General features: G+C 38.6%; 1 protein-coding gene across 6 annotated transcripts in view; it reads right to left on the reverse strand.

The window, feature by feature from the left end:
- The window catches only part of LARP1B (La ribonucleoprotein 1B), a 56,342-nt gene that overhangs the window by 28,183 nt on the left and 607 nt on the right, over positions 1–27,552 (reverse strand). For 3 of the 6 annotated variants that reach the window (XR_016281338.1, XM_089525823.1, XM_089525818.1), the window contains exons 1-9: positions 26,020–27,413; positions 20,510–20,571; positions 18,280–18,339; positions 15,602–15,773; positions 12,608–12,775; positions 12,354–12,497; positions 7,207–7,375; positions 3,603–3,747; positions 680–854 (exon numbers count right to left, since the gene is read on the reverse strand). Coding sequence is in view for 5 of the 6 variants with exons in the window: in XM_089525823.1 (XP_089381949.1) it covers positions 680–854; positions 3,603–3,747; positions 7,207–7,375; positions 12,354–12,497; positions 12,608–12,775; positions 15,602–15,773; positions 18,280–18,339; positions 20,510–20,571; positions 26,020–26,347 (1,423 nt within the window). In the remaining variant the exon portion in view is untranslated. Of the gene's footprint in view, positions 1–679; positions 855–3,602; positions 3,748–7,206; positions 7,376–12,353; positions 12,498–12,607; positions 12,776–15,601; positions 15,774–18,279; positions 18,340–20,509; positions 20,572–26,019; positions 27,414–27,552 lie in introns of those variants that run through there. The other 3 variants (XM_089525819.1, XM_089525820.1, XM_089525821.1) reach the window with 3 other exon arrangements.

Consider the following 27,552-nt stretch of genomic DNA (forward strand, 5'->3'; position numbering starts at 1 on the left):
AAATATTTTTTGTTTGATGGCTCCATCTTCTAAACAGTCCTTCTATCCTGGTCATATGATCCAGAGGATGCTGCTTCCTCTTTCTAGAGGGAAAGGGCAGGAAACATCAGGCATACAACAGGTGGGGGACAACATGCAGCCCATGGACACCTGCAGCCCATTCAGTTTTCAGCCTCTAGAGGTCCCTGACCTCCCTACACTGCTACTGTAAATGAATGAATGAATAAATAAATAAAGTTTGTGTTCGAAAAAGAAGAAATACACTTCTGCAAGTCTTCAGAAAGCATGATTCTCATGTAAAGCAAGATGAAGAGTCTTCGTTTAATAAAATGATGTGTGGGGAGAATGATCAACTTGTTTAAGAGAAGTGATTGATTTTGTTACTTGATTTTGTGGCGAGTGCATTCTACAGCAGTTCTCAGGGCATCAAAATTGGCCCCAGAGCTGGCAGTGCTGCTTAACCTTGGCAGCAAGGTGAAATTTATTTCCCAGTTTCCATTCCTTCTAAAACGGAAGTGGAACAACTGATGGAACTGTATTCAAAAATGTATGCAATATACTGGTAACAGCAACATGGCTCTGGCCTCTTGTACAAAAAAGCAATTTAAAGATCAGCCAACAAGAGGTCCAAGTATTTAGCATAACAGTTAGTTAGGGAAAAGAAAATAGAAAGCCTTACCAGTATGTGAACCGAACACTTTGCCTGGGATGAATTCAGGGCAGTTTATAAGCTGAGAAAAGTCTGTTTGTGGAAGGTTGTGTGAAGAAGGGCCTGGAATTGGCCATTTTTCTGGTTCTACCCTTTTCCTCATCTTCTGATCTACAATTTCTACTTCTGTACTGTCTTTTAAGGCCTAGGTGATACATGCAAATAAACATTATTAATGAATATGCACATAATTAAATACAATACTGTAGTTGTAACGGTCATTATTGCTACTGTAATCATTTATACCCCACTTGTTCCCCATTTTGGAACTCAAGGTGACATACCACAGTTAAAACTAACATAGATAAAAATTCACATTATACAATAGTTAAGCATTTAATTAAACTGTCAAAAAATGAAAACCTGTTAAAAACATAATCCATTAAAAGAAAAATCGCAAATAAAAAATCCACACATTATGCAAGGCCCCTCCCCCTTATGTAATTCAGCCTTCCAACACTCAGTGAAACAAAAGAGTTTTAACCTGTCTGTGGAAAGAAAGGAAGGAGGATGTGAGTCTGCCCTCTGTGGAAATAGAGTTCTAGAGTATGGGAACAGCCACCCTCTCCCATGTTCTCACCAGATATACTTGTGAGGGCAGTGAAATAAAGAGAAGCGCCTCTCCAGATGGTCGCAAAACACCAGGAGATTTGTAATGGAGAATACAGTCCAAATAAACTGAACTTGAGCCATATCCAGTATTCTGAAATGTGTACTCCAGAACTGTGGAGCCATATCCAGTACTCTGAATTGTGTACTCCAGAAACAGGCTAGTAGCCAGAGGAGTAGTTGCAATTAGGGAGTTATGTGCTCACTTACAACCAGCTCCAGTTAACAATCTGATTGCAGCTCTTTGGACCAGCTGAAGTTTCCAAACACTCTTCAAAGCTAACCCCAAATACAATGCATTACAATAATCTAAGCCAGATATAACTGAGCCATGATGTATGTGGCCAGATCTGACCTGCATAATTGGTGCACAAGCCCTTCAATGAGCAAATGTACTCCTGGCAACTACCAAAGCATTAGCTCCCAGACGCAAGGGTGCACCCAGGATCACACTCAATCTGTGGAACTGTGTCTTCAGAGGAAGTGTAATCAAGATCAATTCCTATTTTCAGATCTGTCTTGACAAAGAGCACTTGTGTCTTGTCTGGATTAATTTTCAATTTGTTCATTATCAGTCCATTACCGATGACAGGCACTAGTTTAGGACCAAAACAGCTTCCCTGGGTTGTGACAGAAAGCAGCAAATGGGTGTCATTTCCATACTGATGGCACCAAATCCCCGATTACCCTTCCCAGTGGTTTAACATATACGTTAAATAGCACGAGGGAAATAACCAAGCCCTGAGGGACCCCACAGACCAATGGACAAGGTATCAAACAGGCATTCTGCAGCACCACCTTCTAGGTTTGCCCCTCCAAGGAGAGCCATGGCAAAACAGTGCCTCCAATTCCCATTACAGCACGGCGGACAAGAAGGGTACCACAGTCAATGGTACTGAAAGCCACTGAGCAATCCAGCAGAATCAACAAGGACACACACCTCTGACAACTTTAACATTTCCCAGTCAACTTCCAGACTCCCCTGTCAACTTCTTTGCGTAGGTCATCCACCAAACCTGTCTCTGTTCCATAAACAGGCCTGAAGCCAGAGTGAGATGGATCTAGATAATACTGCTTAGGTGTTAGATCTTTCATTAGTGCTCTTGTTAGTGTCACAGAGATGTTTTATAAAACTGCAATTTTTATACAGAAATAGACAGGAATATTGCGTGATACTGGGATATAACTGAACTCTTGTATGTTTGATCAGCTAAGAGAATCCAAAAAGACAACAATGCCATCTTGTAACACTTTTCACTTTTCTCTAAACCTTGCAGAAGTCTGAGGGAAAAAACTTTCTATTCAAGCCTACTCGAAGTTCAACCAAAATAAAATAAAGTAAAATATATAATATAAATAAATAAACCAATTGCACATTAAACTCATATTTTACAGATGTCATATGTTTTCTTCAATCGCTCTTTAAATACATCTTGTAATAGTTTCATATGTTGCTAAGGGCCGAAACAGACGGCCAGGAAGGGGCAGCTTGAAACCACCCCCGCCGAAGATGCATTGGGGCCATGGCAAACACATACCACAGCCCAATCTGCCCTGAACCCGGCCCAAATAGGAGCAGAAAAGATCTGCTCCTATTTGGGTTGGGAAAGGGCTGCCTTTATCCAGCCTTGCTGTAGCCCCAGGATTGATTCAAGATGCTTCGGCGACATGCAGTATGCAAATGCCATGCAGCCAGACTGTCTTCAAGCTAGCTGGCTTCCGGGGAGCTTCAGAATGTGGGGGGTGTAAATGCTGTGCTCCCAAGATGCCCAGAAGCAGGCTTTAACAGGCTGTCTGTTTCGGCCCTTAGTACTGTAATATGAAAGCCACCTGCTTTTTGCTAAGAACAGGTTTTTCTGGTATTCCTTCTTTTTTAAAAAAAAGTGGGTATTTCTCAATTTCCCAGAACAATAATTTAAATTTCATCATTAGTTTAAAATGTTACCCACTTATATCAATGCTCAATGTCAAGTGAAAAACCCAGAATATGCTGAAATGAATTATATGTACAGCACTAGCTTGTATACTGGCCAGTGTTATAATGATATTTTCTAAGTTCAAATGTAACATTTCTCAAAACATGGAGTCTGAGGCACTAAACAGATTACCCAAGACACTCATTCCATTTAATAAGTGTGTCATTAATACACATATTTCAAAATTTACATAGCAATTTGAGAGGTCAGACAAGAAATGAAGTGCGTTTTGCTGAAGCACTTTGTAGCCTGTTTCTCCGGTTCAGGTTGGTGCTTTTTAAAGAAAATAAATACTGTAAATATTTTACCTCTAATATTAGATTAATATTGGTAGTAAGAGCCTGCACACGATGAAAGCTGGCAATCAAAGAAATAGGCAAGAATCCTTGCTGATCCATTTTTCTTCTCAAGAAGAAGTCTCTTTCCAAGTTTTCTACACTGAAATAATACTCACTGAAAACAGAGAAAAGGTTTAGAGGTTAATCTATTGTGTTTTTCTAAATCAGCATCACTCTTTACCAAACCTGAATCACTAATCTCCCTCATGGTAAATATTCATCTTTATCACTTTACTAGTGTTAAAAAGTATGTTTTGCATTGGTGTAGAATACTAAACAATCAAATAACTATCAAAAGAACCACTTTTACAACTAATTACATAAAGGCACTGAACAAAAGAATAATATACAATCTAAGTATACTGAAGTGATAGTTAACTAATTGTGTCATTTATTTACAGCTAATGAACTGCACAAATGGATAAACAGATGTGGCATGCTGGTTTCATTACCACTTCCATCTATAAAGCAGAAATAAAAACAAAAATGCAAAAAGAAAACAGAATCATACAATTCTGTCCTTTATCAAGAATGTGTAATTTCGGTATTAACAGATAGTAGTTACAAACCCAATGAATAAGTTTATACATGTTTTTCCTTCTTTAGCTCAAAATATCCTCAAAACAAAAATATGTATTTGTGTTTATTGTGTTACTGGGTAAATTACAAATGATCATCATAGGAAAGGAAAACAGAAGGAAAGGAATATGATTGTAACAGATTAAGTTATACTTCCTTAAAATCAGCAAGGGACAGATATGGTAAAACAAAAACAAAAATATATTCAAACCTAAAATGTGTAAAAGAAATACAAGACCTCTGCATGCATTGAAGAGGCTATACAGGCACCTTGATAAACTAAGAAAGAGATCCAAATGGAAATGTTTTGCTTTAAACTAGTAGAGAATGATTTGTGACCTTCAGCTATTAACAGAGTCTCATTTTAAAACAGATCATATTGAAGAATGACGAAATAGAGGGAATTAAAGACAATTTGAAAACTACCAGAAAGAAATATAAGCTCCCATTCACACTCCAAGGATACTGTTCTCAAAAGTGTATTACCATGAATTTGTTAAGAGTTCAAAGGATTCAAGGTACTTCTACTAAGAAACTTGAGAAATTATGCAACAATTTAGACAATGAGTTTGTGAAAAAGCCAGTAAACTTGCCAATAGCTAAGAACTAAATAAGTAAGCTATAAAGAAGCTGAAGAGCAGGAAGTGCTTATTATGATTTTAAGAGAACAAATGTAGAAAAAAAAGAGTCCAAGGCAGATTCTAATAAAAGGATGGATTATTGAGTTTTTATAGTGATGATATACAACATACATTTTCCCCACTGCCTGACAGGACATAGCTTAACATGATGTGACATAGCTTAAATTCAGCATCAAAGCAACAACAATGATGCTAATTAGAAAAAGTGAATGTTTTCATATGACAAATGAGAAGAAGAGATGGCCCAAAAGCAGAAAGCCTTTTCCTTCAGCACTAAGGTTCACACATAATAGGAATGCAAACAAAACCAAAAATATTAAGTGCTGAACTCCAGGTAATATTCAGAACTCTGCACAATGTTTCAAAAGTCTTAAAGCCAGACACAATACTTCACTACTGAAAAATCATCTTTGCTAAATTCCACCATGGAGGAAAAAAACCTTTGACAGATGGTGGGTATTACTGAAAATGTTAAAACTCCTTTTATGAATTTCAGAAGGTGAATCATTCAAACGGTTTTAAAACAGATATTTTCCCCCAAGATGATTTTTGCAAGATATCCTTTTGATACACACTATAATGAATATACAGAAATGTTTTTAATGATAACATTAAGATCGCAAGCATAAATGAGAGATGAAGAGTAATATTACAGGAAGAGAACAATATTATATTTCAAGATTGTATAAATCATGATGGAAATGATGGCAAGGGTGTATAATATTTCATTTGTCTTTTTATACTCAAGACTGGATATATATAAAAAAGATGTAAATAGAAAATTTAGAAGGTACATGAAGATGCAGTTTGTAACTAACAACTGTTATTTTATGTATTTTGATTCTAACAATAAATTTAAAAATAAAGTAAAAAAAAAGAAATGTTTTTAATGAGATGATCCCAAAAAGGTTTGGATTATAACAAATGCTGAGTAGATTTTTTTAATACACATATGTAAATTTCCCTTCCTATATGGTTGTTCACCAAACACATTTGTTTCATTCAGAAAAATATGTTTCCAAAGTCAAACACATTATTAAAATTAGGATCAGCAATATAACTACATGGATGACGAATAATCTAGCAAGTTCTGTAGACTTTTCTGCAGACTTCTGTATATTCCAGAAACTCAGATATTCTACCTTTTATAATTTATGAAACAGGAGGACAGTAGAAAGTAAAACTAAGATTCTTATTAGTAAACAAGGGAGAACTCGCAGGACCTTCCAGTTCATTCTGGAAGAGAAAAAAAATGCAGTCTTTAAATTAGAATATTTGAAATGCTAGAATGTTTGAAATAGTAAATATATTCCAATCCAATTAAGGATTCTTATTCAGTAAGAGTTTTGATACTTGTCAAAATCCTACTAGTAACCATAGAAGTTGAAGATGTGACCAATGTTATGCTGGCATTTTGGTGAATTTCAGAGGGGACATCACCATGTCCTACCTTAGAGAGTCTGGATACTATACTGCAAGCTCAGAAATCTGACCAATGAAGAAATGTCTATGTTCCTTCCTCACTTGTTTGAGGGCACTGGAAGCCAGCTGATTTTCCTGACATGACACTTGCACTGTTCTGTGTCAGGTCTCACAAGGCCCAACAGCAAGAATAAGGAAAAATGTAATAAAATTTGAAATGGATAGCCTCATGCCATATACTTTTTGCCCTTAAAGATGTTATTGCTCTTCATTTTTGAATGAACTGTAACAAAGAAAGCAAGAGTACAATGAGCTGCACAGAATACAAGGGCAATAAAAGCCACGGACTAAAGCAAAACAGGAAAATAATATTAGTGAAAATGAAGTCTACCAATGCATGAGCTACCTCTTCACAAGAGATTTCTGGATTTTTACTTGTACGACTCTTTGAAATAACCACCTTTCTCTACGTCTCCACCTTTCCCTACAATAACTGGTTTATATTGTTATGTTATGGCTGAAAGTAATTTGTTTTCAAACACAATAGTAATTACAAATAATCAAGTTGATTAGGGCCAAACCAGATGGCCCAGAAGGAGTGGCCTGTGGCTGCTTTGACCCCGGGACCGCAGTGACTGCACAGTCTGCTCCCAAAGTTGCCTGCGTTCCCTTGACCTTATCAGCGCCTTTTTTGACCAGCTCTTGCCACCTTGGCACAGCCTCGTTGTGGCTTCCAGCTGCTTTGGGGACATGCATCATGTAAACGCCATGCCCCCAAATGATATTTTTCATATTTAAATATTTTGTGTCTTTACCAGAACCTGAAGCCTTAGAAAACTTAAATTACCCTACACGTCTTACATGAAGACAGATTTTGCATAGAATCTCTCTTCCCCAACCACTCCCCCACCCACATTAAGCAATTTACTTACATTTGGCGTTTAATGTATTCTTTAAGCAGTGTTTCATCCACAGTATACATCTGTACTCCTGTTCCATCATCGTAGTAATACATCATACTTGTGTTAAGATCTGATTGAAACAACTGATCATTCCTTTCATTGTACTGTTCTCGATAGCCATATGAATATTCATGGTTCACTTCAGAATTAATATGTAGAGAAAAAGTGAATAAAAAATTACATTATAGTTATAGGATTTTATTTTAAATGGAAGCCTTGCCTAAGTGTTTGGAATTCTCTAAGTTAACATGCAAGTAGAGTGATAGAGCAGAACAGAACATCTGTACACAATGTTAAGTCCTTCCTATCTGACATCTGGAGCATCTGTGGGCTACATCTCCTGTGAAATCAAGAACCATATGCACTTTTTAAAACTCTTATCTACTCTTCCTGTATGCCCCAGTTCTGTTTTTTGACCTGGCTTAGAACAAAAGTAGATATATGTGATTATTTTTTTTAAAGGTAGGGAGCAAAATCAAGAGTTGTAAACAAGGGAAAAGATGTGGATTTATATCTTAACTAGGTATTTACATTACCAAACCCACTGTACAAAATGTGGAGTTGGATACCTCATTCAAACAATGTGTCTTCACAGTGAGTATTTATATTCCATTCTCCTAAATACTATAGTATAGGAGGCATAAGCTGCAAGGTATACAACAGCTGCATATAATATCTTGCAGAAATTAGGCAGTTGCACTAGAGGGAAGAATGTGCTGAGGTGAGGCATTCTATACATCGTTGCAGCAGAAGCTAGTTCAATCTTGTAGTGTTTTATAAAAATATTTGCCAATGACCATTTCGCTACTCAGCACTTCTTTAGTATATACGAATTTGTGGACAGTACCACAAACACAATGGATATCCTAGCAGGGCAAATGGTTATTTGTAGAGAAATGGCAGAAAATGAGATTTGTACAAGGAAAATCCAACATGCTAACATAGAGTTAGACAACTTCCCCACCTCCATAAATATGGGATGGGTTGATATAGGCTACTCATCGACTGTCCCTTGTACAGGAAGCCCATACTTTGACACCTCGCTTTTCAACACCTCATTCTTTCTACACTTACAAATTACAGACAGGTTCCATTAAATACATGAAAGGTCTGCTCTTTCACTAGTTCTCTTGACTTTAAGGCTTGCTTGGGACCATAATATCTATGGAAAGGGTGGACCCCTCTTTGAATTAATGGAACATGTTTCTGTAATTTGGAAGTGTGGAAGGAGCCAGCTTCTGTCATTTCTTCCTACAGAGGCTCGCTTTGGACTGTGCACACACTGCTTGCAAAGTGAACTGAAAGGGGGAAAAGGCAACAGACTATGGAAGCTTGGTGCCTTTTGCCTCTCTGTTCACTTTGCAAGCAGTTTGCGTGTGCAAAGTCCAAAGTGAGTGCTGCTTGGTGCCTTATTTCCCTTCTCTCTGTGTTCAGTCATTGGTGCTTCTGCGTTCAGTTCCTGATGTTTCTGAGACTGTGGGCAGTGCTCCTTTAGTCTTCATTTAGTCGGTGGTGCTTCAGAGATTGCAGGCAGTGTGTCTCTTATACTGTGGTATTGCTGTATAGTATATTTGCTTCTGAGACCCAGCATGGTATTGTGGTTTGAGCATTGAACTATGGCTTTGGAGATCAAGGTTTGAATCCCCACTCAGCCATGGAAATCCACTGGGTGACATGGCCAACTCACAATCTCTCAGCCTCATAAGAAGGAAAGGCAAAATTCCCTGAACACATATTGCTATGAAAACCCTGTGATAGTGTCACCTTATGGTCTCCAGAAGTTGGAAATGACTTAAAGGCAGACAACAACAAATGTCGGCTTATAAAACAGATCCACTATATATAGGTTGAGTATCCCTTATCTGGAATTCCAAAATCCAAATTACTCCCAAATCCAAAATTGTTCGCACTGCAAGGGGGCAGGGGCGGTGAGATAGTGATAGTGACACCTTTGCTTTTTAATGGTTCAATGTACACAAAATTTGTTTCATGAATAAAAACATTATGTAGAATCATAGAAGAAACCACAAGGGCCATCCAGTCCAACCCCCTGCCATGCAGGAATATGTAGTCAAAGCACTCTCAAGAGATGGCCATCTAGTCTAAGCATAAAAACCTCCAAAGGAGGGGACTGCACCATACTCCAAGGCACCATATTCCACAGTCAGACGGCTCTCACTATCAAGAGGTTCTTCCTAATGTTTAGGTAGAATCTCTTTTCTTCTTTTTCATTGCTCTGTGGCCTAATTTCTGGAGCAGCGGAGAACAAGCCACATATATAAATCTGTATTTTATCTCCATGATGGTTGTAAACATGAGCAGAAAGGTAACAAAGATTAAAATCTATTTCCAAAACTGGTATTCTTTTCTTTCTGTGACAGGAGGATGGCACTGAGACAGCTTAATTTTTTTATTATCATGTGCTGTGGTGCTACCTATTAAAAGAGATAATACTGCAGGTGACAATATATTGTTTAAGATATTAAATTCACAAGAAGAACATGAAGAACTCTAAAAGGATTCCTCCAAACTGATAAGAAAAGGAACAAACTGGGTATCATATCAGTATGGGACAAAATAACAGAAACTTCAACAATGTGTCACATGTTTATCTAAACTGATCCTAACTATTAAGAAGAGAAATCATAAATTGCAGCAGAAAAGTCACTAGAATCAGCTAAGTAAATGAAAATGGAAAGTTCAAAATATTAGGGAAAACCACTTGAAAATAAAAGATAAGTCTGAGACAATACTACTATCCAGGACTCCCAGACGCTGGAACACACTGCAATGGTATTGACATGATTTATTTGTGAGCCATTAACGTGATTTGTGAGCCAATATCAGCTGATTATCCTTCAAATAAAAGTGCCAAACAAGATGAACCTTTAGTTTGACTCTCCTAATTCCAAATGTAACCAATATAGTAAATCAATGTCTTACTAAACCAGGAGTAGAAATTGTGTGGCCATGTCAGAACAGAATATGGAGAAACAGAATGGTTTCCAATTGGCAAAGGGGTCAGGCAAGGCTGCATCTTTTCACCCTATCTGTTCAACTTGTATGAAGAACATATTATAAGAAAAGCAGGCTTGGACACAGAAGAAGGAGAACTGAAAATAGAAGGAAGGAATATCAACAATCTAAGATATGCAGATGACACCAAAGTACTAGCAGAAAACCTCAAAGACCTGGAACACCTACTAAGGAAGATCAAAGAAGAAAGTGCAAGGCAGGCTTAATGCTGAACATAAAGAAAACAAAAGTAATGACCACTGAGGAACTTCACAAGTTCAACCTAGACAATGAAGAAACAGACATAGTAAAAGAATTCCCATGCCTGGGATCAAACATTGATAGAAATGGGAAATGGCAGTTAGGAAATCAGAAGAAGATTAAGAATAGAGAGGGTGGCTATGAAAGAACAAGAAAAGATTCTAAAATGCAAAGATATACAACTCAGCACAAAAGTTAGAATCATACAAGCCACTGTATTCCCTATTACCATGTATGGATGTGAAAGCTGGACAGTTAAGAAAGATGATAGGAAGAAAATCAATTCATTTGAGTTGTGGTGCTGGAAAAGAGTGCTGAAGGACAAACAAATAGGTCCTACAGCAGATCAAGCTGGAAACCTCCATGGAAGCCAAGATGACCAAACTGAGGCTCTCGTACTTCGGACACATCATGAGAAGGAAAAGACAATAATGCTGGGAAAGGTGGAGGGAAGTAAAAAGAGAGAAAGGCCAGATGCCAGATGGATGGACTCTATTAAAGAGGTCACAGGTAAGGGGTTGCAATTAGGCAGAGCAGTGGAAGACAGAGGGTCTTGGAGATGTCTCATCCACAGGGTCGCCATGAATCAAGATTGATTTGAAGGCAGTTAACAATAACAAAATTTGAAAGCTCCTTTTTGCTACTGCTTCTCCTTTACTATCACGTGATCTAACTCCTCACTCCAGTCAGTCTGTCCCAAAATGGTGCCGTAGGAGTGAGCTCATGCAGGCCGGCAAAGAGCAGAATGAGAGATTGTGATTAATGAGGCTGTGTGGTGGTTTTAAGGGACTCTGAAAATAGAAGTGTAATGCAGTCATCATCCCCACCATGGTCCTAAAGGCCACTGGTTCTTCTCATCTTTCGTGTGCACCAACATTATGACTGAAGAGCGCCCCCTTTCTGCCCTATTTTTCCCTCAAACCCCCCCCCCCCCCCCGGATCTTTCCACTGGCTTCATGGGGCTATACCACCCACTTTGGGAACTACTGTATTAAAAAATAAAAAATGGGGAAGAGTGGTACAATATATACTAGGAAAAAATAATAAACCAGTCATGTAAAGATGGCTTTTCAGCCTTTAAAAAAACCCCTCTATGATGGCTTCCCCTCCAGGAACTGGAAAGAGGATGAGGAGCCTAAGAACACTAAGCATAACACTAAGCTAGGTTCCCACTCAACAATGCAGCTTCCATAACAAGAGTATAAAGAAGTCAAGGGCCATGAAACACAGAATGATATGTCATGCAAGGTTCCTGCCATATTTAATGAGGAAAGCTGTCTGCCATTGAGCTATGGACAGAGAATGGAGGGTACAGCAGCGATCCTGAACAACAGGATTGAAATGTGCATAGTTCCTGATGGCTGTTGGAGCATACCAGGCACCTATGCCAAGATACAAGGCATTCAAATAAACTCATGTGAGACCCAGTCTCTAATTTCACAGCCGTACCATGACTAAACATTGATAGGAAAAGAAACAGAGAAGGAAAAGAGATACTAATTAAGTTTCAGAACTACTCTGAGATAGAAAATAGAAAACCATGTTGGCTTTGCATTGTAGACAAAGAGAAGTTAACCCTTTCTGGTTGAATCTGCTCCTCCAACCAGAGAACCAATATTCTAAACACATTTTAAACTTCGGCTTGCCACTTAGAACAAAAAGGAGTGGGGGTGACTGAAGCATTCAGGGAATGATAGGGAGGAGTAAGCACAAACAAAAGGATTATTTACACAGGAAACCATGATCTGGCATTAGGTTTTAGCCATTACAGGAGGCCAGTTTACAGTGTAACAGGCTTTTGTTCAATAACATTATCTATTAATAATTTCTTATTTTCATACTTCGAGGGTTTCCTCTTCCACGTCCTCTTCCCCTTCCCCTGCCTCTGCTTCTTCCTCGGTAAAATCCTCGAACACTACCACCTTCACTTCTCACACTGGAGACTTCATCATGATCCTCTCGCTTATCCCTATCCCGTCGCCAACCTTTTTGGAAATAGGAAAAGTATAAAATCCTGTAGTAACATAATGGAGATTTTAATATGCACAAATCAATGACACATTTAAAAGTTTTCAGTAGAATTTAAGTGACATACTATTTCTTGTCTCATTGCGTCTGTTGTTGTGTGGCACAAGTTTGCTAGTTTCTGGTTGAGATCTTGAACTGTTCCGAGATCCTGGTCTATCTTGGTTTTCTGGTTTCAATACATCTAAATGAAGTGGTACCCATCTGTGCTTGTTACCTTCAAGTGTAAAATAGAGAACTACAATGTTGTTAAGAATATTCATTGAGTACGTAATTAATACAATTATTTCTTAAGTGTTGGTTGCCATGACTTACATTCATATGTATATACAGTACTTATACAGAGTATATGCACAAATGCTCACTACAAGTTGAGTATCCCCTATCCCAAAATCCAAAATTGTCCATATGGGTGGCTGAGATAGTGACGCCATTGTTTTCTGATGGTTCAGAGAACATGGACTTTGTTTCATGCACAAATTAAAAATATTAGGTATAAAATTACCTTCAGAATATGTGTATATGAAACATAATTAAATTTCATGTTTAGACTTGGGTCCCGTATCCAAGATATCTCCTTATGCTTATGCAAATATTCTAAAATCCCCCCCTCCAAAAAAGAAAAGAAAAGAAAACAAACAAACAAACAAACCACAACCAAAACCAAAACACTTCTGGTCCCAAGCATTTCAGATAAGGGAGACTCAACCTGTACCATGTAACCTCTAGCCTCAGTCTCAGGAAAGATTAGAGTGGAAGGTAATCAGAAGATGATTTCTGAACTTGATGGAGTATATTATCATGGATACTTACTTAACACAGACTCTAGATTATTAAGGTCCTGTTATAGTGAACCAAGGCCTCTATCCACATGTGCCACAACATCTCATATCAGATGTATACAATACGGCCCCCACATCCATGGGACCAGTACCTGCAGTTTCACTTACCTCCATCTGAAAAAAATATGTACTCTCTAGGCATTTTCTATGTCCTCCGGTGCGATTCTATGGTTTGCTTCTGACCATAGAATAACACTGGAAGACCAAGAAATGCCTAGAGAGGTGTTATGTCTAGGAATCTCCAGAGTCAACTTCCACTGGAATTCTTTCATTTCAGTAGAGTTCACCATTTTCTGCAGTTTCCACCATAAGTCTGCTAACATATCCCTGGTGGATTTGGGGATCATACTGTATTATGTTGAGGAAACTTTTTCATCTGCTGAGTCTAATAATCAAGCAACAGCAAATTCTCTCTCACACACACACTTTTAAAGAGCTTGAATGGTTTAATCACAGTGTGTTTAACACTTCAACAGGTTTCATAGGCTGCTGAGAGCATACAATCTTGTTTCAACAGCTCCACTGGCTGCCAGCCCATTTCTGAGTAACCGTCATAACCTGTAAAGCCCTATACAGCTTCGGTCTAAGGTACCTGAAGGACTGTATTTTCCTATATGCACCTGCCCAAATTCTAAGACAGCCTTTCTCAACCTTTTTACCTTGGAAGAACCTTGAAATAATTCTCAGGTCTCAGAGAAACCTTGCATAAGAATCATATCTGCAGCTCATCAACATGAGAGATTGTGATTATATATATATATAATCAAAATCTCTCACGTTGATATATATTGAGCTGCAGATTATATATATATATATATATATATATATATATATATATATATATATATAAAAAATCACAATCTCTCATGGAACCCCTAACTACTTCTCACAAGACTCTAGAGTACCAGGAAATCCTGATTGAGAAACCTTGCTCAAAGATCTTGAGGGAAGCCCTTCACTAAGTTCCACCAACTTCTCAGACAAATACTATTCAAACAGCATAATAGCAAAGCCAACCTTCCCTCTATACCAGGAACAGGAATCATGCAGCCCTCCAGACGCTATTGTTCCCAGCATTTCTCACCACTGGCTAGTACTGCTGGGAGTTAAAATTCAAGAACATTTGAAGGTTCGCATACTTTGTACCCCTGCTTTATCCTCTCAAATCCATGGTACTATATAGACAGGCCAAAATAAAGCTGCTTCGGGTCACTTTGAAGGTATGCTGTTTATGCATGCGTCCTAAGAGTCTAGAAGTTGTGCCAAAGTCACACTCCAGGCCTAAGGACTGGAGCATGGCTTTGGTGCAGCTTCCGGACTCTTAGGATGCATGCATCATTTAAACAGCATACCTCCAAAGTGGCCCGAAGCAGCTTTATTTTGGCCTGTATGTATGGACCCGTAAAACATATGGAACATATAGCCAATATGTTGTGTACACGCTGCTAAACCACGGGTTTTTTACAAGTCTTAAAAAGAAAGGAATGCTCTTTTTAACTCCACACAGATGAGCAAGTAAAAGCTGCTTTACACATTAATTGCCTGGCAACTGAAAACTGATCTTCCTTTCTCCTAGAACAGAAGCTCTAGCCTTCCTGAGTTTTGAACTGCAGAACGAGCGTGGTCTCTTTCAGGTTGTATCATATCCACATAAGACTTAGTATGAACTGTACCGGAAGGTGAGGGAAGACGGCTATGCACCTCTTCAAATGCAAGGCCTCAAAATAGGTAGAAAGAGTTTCTAGTTATTTCTAGTAAAATAATTCTGTATTTTTTCTCAATAGAAACACTTTCTCCACAAAAGGAGCAAAATACATTTAATGAAATAATTTTCATGAATAAGACAGGTTTATGTTGCATTTAAACAGAAAACTAAGACTTCCCACTGAAAAGTCTAAATAGTACCTAGAAATCATGTAAACAGAGCAACTATAAAGCTATAAAGTAAACTGAGTTGGATCCAAATCTTTTTGTTGTTTGCAGAAGGAATCTTTCTAAAAACAGAACAAAAATTTGGACCAAGCCAGTATTGTTTTAACACAGGGAAACAAACATTCCATTGCACATAAATTTTGCTTATCCCAATGACAATTACTACATCTGCAATATGTCAAAAATAAGAGTACAAATGAACAACACAGCCCAATTCACTAACACAAGTTATCAACACAGCTAACATACTTAAGACTATAGATAGAATTAATATATTAATCAATGCCAACCTTTTTTTCTTTGACTGTTAATCTGAGCCTCATCTTCACTGACATTTTCTCCAGGAATATCAGGATTTACTTCCAGGTTTTCCTTGCTCTTGTTGTTACTCTTCCTTTCATTCTTTTCTTCTTTCTCTTTCTTGATTGGAGCTTTTTTATTATGATTACTTATATTTTTACACTGAAAGATAACAGCAAAAATGCTAGACTTGACTTTCCAAGTTGTTCAAATACATATAACCAATTTTGCCCTCATACCTGGACACAACGTTTGATCAAAAATCCTGTTTTCTACCATTTCTACACAAACCCACTCCCCTATTCTATATATTTATTGTTCTTTCATTGATCTAAACAGGCCTCAGATTCAAGCCTCCAAAACAAGACACCACATAAAATATAAGCACAAACCATAGACATAGACCTTCTAGAAAGAGTTATGAATTAGCTCAACAAGCTGCTTTCCAGGATGTTCTCCTTGATTATAAGGCACAATTATATGACATAATGCTACCTATATCTTATGTCTGATTGCTGAGGAATCACAAATAAGATGTTGAAGTGGTTTAGCAGAGAATGAGTACAGCATTTTCATCTAAGTGCACTTTGTTCTCCTGTACTCCTCTTGCAGTACAAATGTCATCAAATCACAATCTAACAATCTAATCAACTACCTGAAATGGGATTTTGAGAACAAGGCTATATAGTGCTGACATTACATACACAAATACAGTTTGTTCTGTTCTGGAAAAGGCACTGATTTTTAAGGCTAACACATTCACAATGTCTTAAGAACACTCATAGCTGAAGGCATGCATGTTTTTATTTCAGCTTAACATACACCATTTGTTTAGATTTCATTTTACAGTTGCCCTGAGGCTCTCTGTCACACTCTCTTCAGTCTCTCAAGTTTCAAATAGCAAGAACTTATGAGACTTTGCTAGTTTAAGAAAATATACTTTGTTTCTACTTTAAATTAATACACCAACAGGCACCAATTACACTGCCTAATATCGATACTTTTAATACTGTGATTATGTAAACTTAATTCTCCTGGTCTAAACTGAATTGCTAGCCCCAACTACTGTACACCAACTGGATGATTAGTCAACACCCATATAATACTATTGATTCAATTGGTCTCATTAAATTGATGACTATTTATTTATTTGATTGATTTGACTAGCAATTTGATTCAGGTCCCTTTTTCTTTTTCTTTTTTGTGGAATTTATGAAGTATATTTTTTATTGTGCTAAATGAACAAAAGATTACAACGACAACGACAAAAAATATATATTTTTACACTCCTTCCCTCTCTGCTACACATTTTTACAAGCAGCCTGCTCTGCAATCTTGTTTTTTTACATCAGAACTAAAAAAGAGAGAGAAAAAAGAGCAAGTTGCTCCCTCAAATCTACCTGATGGGTTCTCCTCCAGCTAAAAAAAAACAATAGGCACTACCTCTGCAACATACTTCATGTAGGTGAGCAACAGAAACACATATCAGTTGTTATCACCGCATCCAGGGTTGGTTTTATTTAAATTGAATTGATTTTAACTATAATTTAAACCACTTACTTATTTAAAGGGTCAAATCTGAAAGATTGAAATTAATGTTTAAACAATAGGGAGGAACATTCTATTTTATCACTGCTTTTAAGCAGAAGTACATTCTTGTTTAATGTAGTCTAATAAATTTGCAAAGATTTAAGTTTCATTAGAAAGCACATATATGCTAAGCAATTATTCTAACTTCTTTTCAGATTGATGTTAAGTTCATAAATATTATGATCCCTTGCATTTATACCTGGATTCAGATTCTACTCTGTCTCCTCAAACCTTCTATTCACATTTCAGGGAGAGGCAAGTCAGAGACAAGAGAGAGTGTGTATTTCATATATATCACCTGTAGAATGGGATTGATCAGGTTAGGTGCCATCTCCACACACTGCTCTTCACATATTTACAGAGTATAATCAGAAGCTGTATGACTAGTATTCTTATATGTGACTCTAACTAGGCTCTAACTGTTTGAAGAAAATTTTGAATCTTATTTAAATGAAAAATCCAAATTAAATTTTAAAAAAACCTTTTCCCCTGTATACCTCTAGTTTTTATCAACTTTGCTACATTCAGGTAGAGTACATTGGCAGCAGCAGTGTAAGGGGGACATGTCCTTACATAAAAGGGTATGAGTGTCTTCATTTCTCTCAGCAATGATAGTCACTTGTCTCAATTCCTGATACTATCTATCACCATGGGCCTATAGTTCTTGACTATTCTGGTCTTTTGAAGATGAAGTAGCCATGGTGCTATTAATAACCAGGAAAACAGCATGATGCAGACAACACAAATGTACCGTAAGAGGATATCAGATATGAGGACAAGATAGTGAGAAGAGGAAAGAACAGCATTGGTCCATGGGGTTCTATTCTGGGTCTTGTCATGGATAGGAAAAAAATGCAATGATGGCACCCATTATCATTAAATGATGGCAATAAGAACACAGACACGCTGAAGTGTGCACACTCACATTGCCGCCATTTTATAACACAGGGCATGATAATCCATGGTTGCTTGAAATCATAGAACAGAGAGCCCACTGTAAAAGGTTTGCTCTCGGATGCTTACAGACAAGTGGCATCTGCCCTGGTGAAGTAGTAAACAACATCTCTCAAGTACCTACTTCAGAGCTCGCAATTTCACTTGGTGTTGGCCAATTTGCTGCATCACTGAAGTCATCTGTCTGCAACAATAATAAAAAACAATTCATTATCTGGCCAAAACCACGTCTTCAAGAGCAAGGAAATAAGTATCTACATCTGACAGATGGAATATGCCATGGTTTTAAAAGCAGCTAGAGCCACCGCCTCTGGACAATTAACTGATAATTTGCTAGAGTTCACAAACTCTAGCACACACAGCATCAGGGTAATCAAAACAAATAGAGCTAATTGTTCATTTAGTTATTATTTTTTTAGCCAGAATCATCAACTATTTCAGCGTATGTCTACTTGACAGGTTGTGTAGAAAACTTTGAACTTGGGTTTCTGTGTATAAAGTTATGAAAAGATAGCAATTTGTGACTAATAATACATTTTTTAAAAGAGTGGAAACTTATCAAAGTGGAAATAGCATATAAAAAGTACAAATTACATTAGTTTCATTTCTACATACTCCCTTTTTAATTAACACAGATGTAGCTTTTTGATATTTTGATATACTAATTTGACAGTAGTATTATGAAATTACTTACAGAATACTTAATAGGGTAGCAATCATTCATAAAATCATATCCAGATTTTGTCAGTTAAATTAACTTTATTGTGTATTAGTTATTTCCAACTGTATGCATTTACAGCTATTGATAAGGGAACTTGTTCCATCCCAATGAAAAGTACTGAACCTTTGAAAAAATTTAACAGCAAATTCAACAGTCTTGCTGCTTAAGATATAGTAAGGCTAAGTCTTCCTTATTTGAAATGCTTGGGACCAGAACTGTTTTGGATTTCAGATTTTTCTGGATTTGTAATATTTGCATATATATAATGAGATATCTTGGAGATGGGACCCAAGTATTAACATGGAATTCATTTATGTTTCATAAACACCATATTCCCATAACCAGAAGATAATTTTTATATATTTTTATAATAATTTTGTGTACGAAACTAAGTTTGTATACACTGTATTGTCAGAAAACAAAGGTAATCACTATCTCAACCACCTGTGTGGACAATTTGGGATTCTGGAGTATTTCAGAATGCCAGATAAGCGATATTCAACTCACAATTAATGCCAGATCAGCTAGTACACTCATATTTTCATACTGCAAGTATAAGGCATCATCTGCAATGCAAAAATAATCCAGATTGACACCACTTTAACTGCCATAGCTCTATGTTTAGCCTTCCCTGTCAGACAACTCTGGTGCCACAATATACCACAGTGGAGCTTAGCCTTACATGAGGGATCTGTTCCGGACCCCCTGCGTAAGGCAAATCCCACGTAAGCTTGAGCCCCATTCAATAGGGGCTCACGCACACAATGGGCATGTGCCATTCATTTAATGGTGACGTGACTTCAATGTAAACAGGAAGCCACATATGGTGCGCCCGCATATGGAGCAGGAGCACTGTACAATTTTCAGTATTCCCTAGCATTGAGTCAGAACAGTTATAGCGGTCTAAAACCAAATTATATCTGCAACGTGGATGCAGCCTCTGTCTCTGAAACTGTTCCCTTTCCGCATTTAGTATAAGCTCCTGCTGTCGACATTTAAAGCCCTCCATGGGCTGGCGCCTCCTTACTTATCAGACCTTCTTTCTCCTCACCTTCCCACTAGGGCCCTCCGTTCTGGTAGTCAAGGTCTGCTGTCTCAGCCCAGGATTTCCTCTGCCCCATCCTGGATTCACCCCTTTTCACTCGCTGCCCCTCACTGCTGGAACCTTCTTCCCTCGCAAGCAAGTGCCATCACTTCTTTAACCAGCTTCAAAACGGAGTTGAAAACCATCCTGTTCAGAGAAGCCTTCCCAGGCATTGCATAATTGTCGCTTACTATTTGATGTTCTTTTGGTGCCTGTTTATCGAACCATTTCCTGTATTGCTATGTACTGTATATGTATTATCCTACTTGAGAGTATGTATTTTCCCTGGAAGAAGATTAACCATCCATTATGAAGCCAAGCCCTCCCTCCAGTCCATCTGCCTTGGTCCAGGCTTTGGAGGTAGAGAGGAACTGCTGGACCTCTTACCCTTTCCCTCCACCACTCCCTTCTCCTTCTGTGTCATGTCTTTTTAGATTGTAAGCCTGAGGGCAGGGAACCGTCTAACTAAAAGATTGCATGTACAGCGCTGTGTAAATTTACAGCGCTTCATAAATAAAGGTTAATAATCATAATAAAAACAATATATACCTTACTAGATTTCCTTAGATTTGATTTTCCTGCCCTTATGATTTTAGCAGAACTCTGCAACTCTAAAAGAAAAAAGAAAAGATAAATTATTGAACTAAACTGATTTTTGAAAGAACCTTGTTATGTCTGAGTAGTGTGCATTTTCAAACATGTTCCAGCACAATGGGTAACAAATTATTTCCACATAAGACTAATTTTTAAATTAACTGGATTACTAACATGCTTGAAAAAGTGTATTTTGTTGGACAGATTATCAATGAAGGAGAAAGGTGGTCCAAAAAACTCAAGTTATTCATATATACCTAGGTACCCTCTAATTTTGTTACACTTTATAACAATAGACACTATACAAAATTTCAGCATTCTACAAGAAAAGGAAAGCAGTGCTCAACAAATGTTTTTTCCCCAAAAAATTTGCTTAAAATTACCATTTTTGTTCATTTTGTTGGCACAGGAGTAAATGCTGGCAACGCAGTTCATATTGTCCTGAAATCATGAGATCTTGACAATAAAATTATTGGAAAGGGTTTTGACACGACAGCAGTTAACACTGGAACTAAAAATGGAGCATGCATCTTGATTGAACATAGAGTAAATAGAGTTACTGTAGTTTGCATGTTGCCATCATGTATTGGAAATAATTCCAAGCAAAGTATTTACTCTATGCTTAGGTCCTTCCAGCTCACCTGATATCCCTCTGTTCAAAAGGTTTAAGGAAACCTGGTATTCAATAGTTCAAAGTGATTATGCACCTTTGGATCTCACTGCTGAAGAAGAGGACTTGAAAAACTCTACCATCACTTCTAGAGAAAAAATATACTCCCAGAGATGGCTATTTAGAGCTATTTGAGTTAACGTTGTTGGTGTTGGGATACCCACTGAAAACTGTCCACTGGAGAGCACCTGAAAACATAAAAGATGTTCCTCCACATCAAATGGTAAGAGGAAATCCAAATTTACTTAATGAAAAATGTGAATTATCAGATTTTGCCAACTGCAGAATGTCTTGGCTATTGTCAAAGTTGAAATAGACCAGACATTAAGGCCACCAAGTGACTGGGAGCAAGATCCACAGTATACAACTGGTAAAAAAAACATCTAAAAGTAGTTAATGACATTGCAGAAAGGGGTGTTAAACTGTTCCAAAACTACAACAAGCTGATCACACATGATGAAGAAGAAAATCAATTGTTGCTGCAGGTTGTAGAAGCCAACAGAAAGCAAATTCCAACTGAACCAACAAAGAAAGCCCTTGTAGAAATTGTACAACCATCGACCTCAAAGTGAATTTAATTTTTTTCAAGTGTATTAACAGTATCAATTATTACATATATATTTATTAGGCTTTCCTACATTTGTATTGGCTATTTTTGTTTATCCTGTGAAATTTAGTAAAAAAAAAATTACATTTTTCGACTTTTAACACTTATTGAGCACTGCCTTCTAAATGAGTTATGACCATGAAATTTTGGAGAAATGTTTACTTTATTATTTGGAACTAAACTAGGGGGTGCCTTGGTCCCTGGCTTCAATTTGAGTTTTTACTATTATAAAATGAACCACCCTAACGGCTGGATTCCACAAAAATATGTAGTAACCCTTTTGCCATTCACCTCCCTGTTCAGCAGGCTCCCTTGACCATCTGAAGACAATCTTCAGAGGGAGGCAAGGAGAATATGAGGGCTGTTGTCCACTGTTAGACCAGTATCAGTTGTTTCTTCTTAATCATTTTGTTTTATAATGCAAGAAATGCCATTCACAAACATTTACTGCAAGTTCAATCAAAAGAACCTGCTTCAAAAGAGCACTTTTAAAAGGAAAATTTTTGATTTAAGCTAGTACTCTAGTTACATCTGAAAGTCCTCTAAACTACTGTTTCTATTCAAAGTGTTTAATACCAGGGCTAATGCTTAACTTCTTTGCATTCAGATTTCATTATAAGTAATAAGTAAGACTAATGGTTAACATTAACCCCCCCCCCCTTGGCTACGTCCCTGCCCCCGCTCCAAACATGGATGCTGAGCAGCAGTAATTCCCACATTTAGAATTCACAACCTTTCACTATAAGCCTAACCACTTTTCTCTTACATTTTGTTACTTCTAGAGAAATATGGTTAGGGGATCGGGTTATTGGATTTTTAAAGAGTAAAATCTATGTATACATTTTCGAAACAGAATATTGGAATCATAAGAATATTAAAGAGGTAGAAATCACCTCAAAATAATGTGATCTTGGTTCTGTAACAGAAAGAGAAGCCATGCATGATCTACTGAATCTATGACTGAAGTCCGCAAATCAAAAATACCTACCAGAAAGGCCTAATTTATGCCCATTATCTTTTTACTTTTGCTAAATAGCTTTATTATTTTGAAAGTCATTTCTATACAAAAACAAAACAGTTTAGGATAAAACTTCCCTGTATTTGAACAGTATTTAGGATGATAAAGTTAACACATTCATTAGGGAATAAGTCCTTAAAAAGGCAAATGAACTTATTATGACCTGCAACCACGCCCTGAACATTACACCTACCTAATACCCCTGAACCCTCGGGCCAGCCCTGATCTTAAATAGTCCTGCTGAGGGTTGTGCTATTACTATGGTGTTCGTGTGTCATTATTTCCAAGATCAGTAAGACTATTATAGGAGTCTGGATTGCATTCCTTGATGATTCCTGCTCTAAAGTGAAGCATTGGCCTAATCTGCACTGCAGAAATAGTGCAGTTTGACACTACTTTAATTGCCATGGCTCAATGCTATGGCACCTGAAGTTTTGTGAGATATTTAGCCTTCTGTCAGAGTGCTCTGCTGCCACAACAAATTACAAATCTCAAGATTCCATAGTATGGAGCCACGGCACTAAAGTGGTGTCAAACTATACAATTTCTCATGTGCATAAAAGCATTAAAGTTGTTTGCTAGAGCAGATTACAAAGAAATGCGTGAGTTTTTACTACTATGCTTGATTTACCTCTACATTTATTTATTCAAAGACATCAAAACACCAACTGACTTTTATTGAATTTACGGCTGCAAGAGCCACCTTTTCACACAGCTTCTGTGATCAAGAGGGTTTAGCTTTATGACAAGTATGTCGAGAAATATTTCTCAAGTCAACCATAAAAGCAGGTTAAACAGCCAACAATGTTTTAATTGGTATCAAGTGAAATTATTTCAGAGCCTCATGCTGTATTGGTTCAGCAGCCAATCCAGCCAACTGCTGAGTAAATTTGCTGCCATCAGCATACTTTCTTATGTGCCTGAATCAACTATGAATAACAACTCCTGATTCAATAAAAATGAACAAAAGTTAATTCAACTGACACAAAATTGTGGCTGGTAACTCACTATTTAGTGAGTAGCTGTATATTGGAAAACCTATGCTTTTCATGTTTACTTTAAACAATGCTGCTAGTAGTGTATAGCTAATATAGTGTTCACAAAGCATACATAAGGACCAAAAAAGCAATAATGTTATTTTATACATCACCAAAACTAGTTTCCATTTTAGGAATTTATTTATAATAGCACCACACACAGCAACAGCATTTTGTGTAAACAGCCTCCATTTGTACAACTGCAGTGCATGTCATCCATCCTAAACATAAAACATCTTCCATTTACATATAGATATATTTTCCCTTTTTGTTGTTGTTATTGTTGTGTGCCTTCAAGTTGCTTCCGACTTATGGCAAACCTATCATGGAGTTTTCCTGACAAGTTTCTGCGGGGGGGGGGGGGGGGGGTGCCATTGCAAACCCTAACCTTAACCATAACTCTGTCACAAGGTTTTTTGGCAAGATTTGTTCAGAGGTTTTACCACTCTGAGGCTGAAAGAGTATGAATGGCCCACGGTCACCGCAGTGGATTTCATGGCTGATTAGGGATTCGAACCCTGGTCTCCAGAATTATAGTCTAACAAGCACTACACCACACTGGCTCCCATTATTCTCCTACAATGCTATTTGTCTTGTAGACATACTATTTTCCTAGAAAGTGAACACAAATAGAGTCTCATACATTCAAGTGTAGGAAATAAGATCAGTATAATTCAAAGACACAGCTTTGTTAGTGTGGAAAATCAGTATACAAAGGGATCTCGCAGCACATTTGAGACTATCTGAGAGAAGCTGGTAGCATGAGCCAGTGTGGGGTAGTGGTTTGAGAGCTGGACTATGACTCTGGAAGTCAGGATTCAATTCCCAACTTGGCCATGGAAACCCACTGGGTGACCTTGGGCAAGTCACACTCTCTGAGCCTCAGGGGAAGGCAACAGCAAAACCTCCTCTGAACCAGTCTTGCCAAGAAAACCCCAGGACAGCTTCCCCTTAGGGCCACTGTAAGTCATAAACGACTTCAAGGAGCACACACGCACATGCACACACAGTCTCAAAGGTACTACAAGATACAGTATAGTATTTTATATAGTATAAAATAACAATGGGCCAAGAGACCTGATGAGAATGGACTGAAACTACTTTCTGCCACAGCCAGAGTGAAACAAATGGAGTGTTTTGCATCTCCTCTTTTGGGGGGGGGGGGGTGGATGTAAATAGTCTGCTTGTTCTCTTGCTTCCCCATGATGTCTGCCTCAGCTTCCAGACGCTAACCTCAAGGGAGATTTAGGTCTCTCAGCTGTTTGGCTGTGATCATCCCTCTCATAAAACAACATCAAGGCAGGCCACGCCCTCCACGCTCAGCTCTCTCCATCTGACCAGGTAAGCAGCACACTAGCATTCCTCCTCCTCCTCCTCCTCCTTCCTGAACTGGCAAGAGCTGGCAGGCACAAACAGCAACAGCAAGCGGAGCTCCACAGCCAGGGTCACTCCAGGTCATCCCTGCTGCCAAGAAAGCCGGGAGGGCTGGGCAAGAAGGCCTTTGTGGACACTTGAGGAATAGGAAGGGCAGCCACCAAAGAGCGAGAAAAGATCCTAAAGAATAGATTCACAGCGTCGTCACAAGGGACCTCAAGGGTTATCAAGGCCAACCTCATCCTGCCATGCAGGAACACACAGCCAAAGCATAGTATACACTGCATAGTATTCAGCAACCTTAGTTCCATTCATGCTGAATATGCAAGTGATGAAGCCTTTTTTGGCCATCCGCCACTTTGGATTGGTAATGGAGACTGGCACATTTTAATGCTTTCCCACAAAAACAAAACCTCGGTGCATGTGTTGTAACAGAGCTGGGAGTATTGCACTTGAGTTGGGATTTTCTAAATATAGTAAGAACAGGAGGCTAAATACAATTGCTAGTCCCAGCTTAGAGGTAGATCAGGAATCAAGGGGACTTACACTATTATTGATTTACCATACCATTCATTTTAATGAGTCTATTCTAATTGTGACTTATAATTGGTTTTAACCCTTAATTCCTTATTAACCTTCTGTAAAGCAGACAAACAATTCACAATGTGTTATTGAATCATAGAAACATAGAGCTAGAAGAGACCACAAGGGCCATCCAGTCCAACCCCTGCCATGCAGGAACTCACAATCAAAACATACCCAACAGATGGCCATCCAGCCTGTGTTTAAAAACCTCTAAGGAAGGAGATTCCAATACAGGGAGTGTGTTCCACTGTCGAACAGCCCTTACTGTCACGAAGTTCCTCCTAATGTTCAGGTGGAATGTCTTTTCCTGTAGCTTGCATCCACTGTTCTGAGTCCTATTCTCTGGAGCAGCAGAATACAAGCTTGCTCCATCCTCAATGTCACGCCTCTTCAAACACTTAAACAGGGCTATAATGTCATCTTCTCTTCTCCAGGCTAAACAAATCCATCCCCCTAAGTTGCTCCTCAAAAGGTATACTGCTGTTATGTGCCTGAAAGTCATTTCCAACTTATGGTGACTTTAAGGTAAAGCTTAGACTCCAAGGCAGTTAACAACATCAAAAGGCTAATCTATCATGGGGTTTTCCTGGTAGCTTTCTTCAGAGGGGAGTTGCCTTTGCCTTTCCCTGAGGCTGAGAGAGTGTGATTTGTCCAAGTTCACCCAGTGGGCTTCATGACCCGCTATGGAACCAAACCCTGGTTCCCAGAGTCATAGTCCAACACTCAAACCACTACACCAGACCAGTTCTCTAAAGCTATCATGCTGAGCACTAAAATTAGAATGACCCAAGCCATGATATTCCCCATCCGCATGTACAGACATGGGAGCAGGGCAGTGAAGAAACCCCACAGGAAAAGCAGCAACTAATTTGAGTTGTGGTGCTGGAGAAGAGTGCTTAGGATACTGTGGGCAGCCAGAAAGACAAACAAATGCATCCTGGAGCAGATCAAGCCTGAACTCTCCCTGGAAGCCAAGGTGGCAAGAGGCTGGATGGCCATCTGTCAATGGGGTGCTTTGACTGAGAGTTCCTGCATGGCTGGCAGTTAGACTGGATGGCCCTGTGCTCTCTTCAACTCTACCATTCTATGGCTGTATGACAAATCTGAGGCTGTTGTACTTTGGCCACGCAAGGAGAAGCATGGATCACTGAGAGAGACTATAAGGCAAGCAGCCAGCATGGTGTACTGGTCTGAGTGTTTGATTAGGACATTGGAAACCAGGGTTTAGAGCCACTCCGCCATTTTGCCCCCCCTCCGGGTGGCCTTGGGCAAGTCACACTCTCTCAGCTTCAGGGGAAAGCAATGGCAAGCCCCTTCTGAAGAATCAGGGAGAGAGATCCTTGAGCAGGTCATACTCTCTCACTAGGGATATGTTTCTGTCCCTGCTTTGAGAGCGGCGCAGTGCTTTGAGACTCTGGGGAGCTGGGTTCGACCCACTGGGAGACCTTGGGGCAAGTCACTCTCTCTCAGCCTCTGTCTCTGAACGAAGGCTGTCAAGAAAAGCCTGTGGCAGGGCTGTGCTTCGGGGTCGGCGCTATCGAAGGCACGCAACAACAACCACGAAGTGCACTCGCCCCTCGCCTTTGATCCTTTGCCTTTTGCGTCTCTGGCTGTCCGTGGGTTTCTTCATATGTTCTCTCTAGGAAAACTCCAACTCCTAGAATCCCACAGACACTTTAAAGCGGTTCCAAACCGGGTTATTTCTCC

The sequence above is a fragment of the Sceloporus occidentalis genome, unplaced genomic scaffold (genome assembly GCF_023333645.1).
Source record: "Sceloporus occidentalis isolate IW3139 unplaced genomic scaffold, rSceOcc1.0.p SCAF_5, whole genome shotgun sequence".
Lineage (NCBI taxonomy): Eukaryota > Metazoa > Chordata > Lepidosauria > Squamata > Phrynosomatidae > Sceloporus > Sceloporus occidentalis.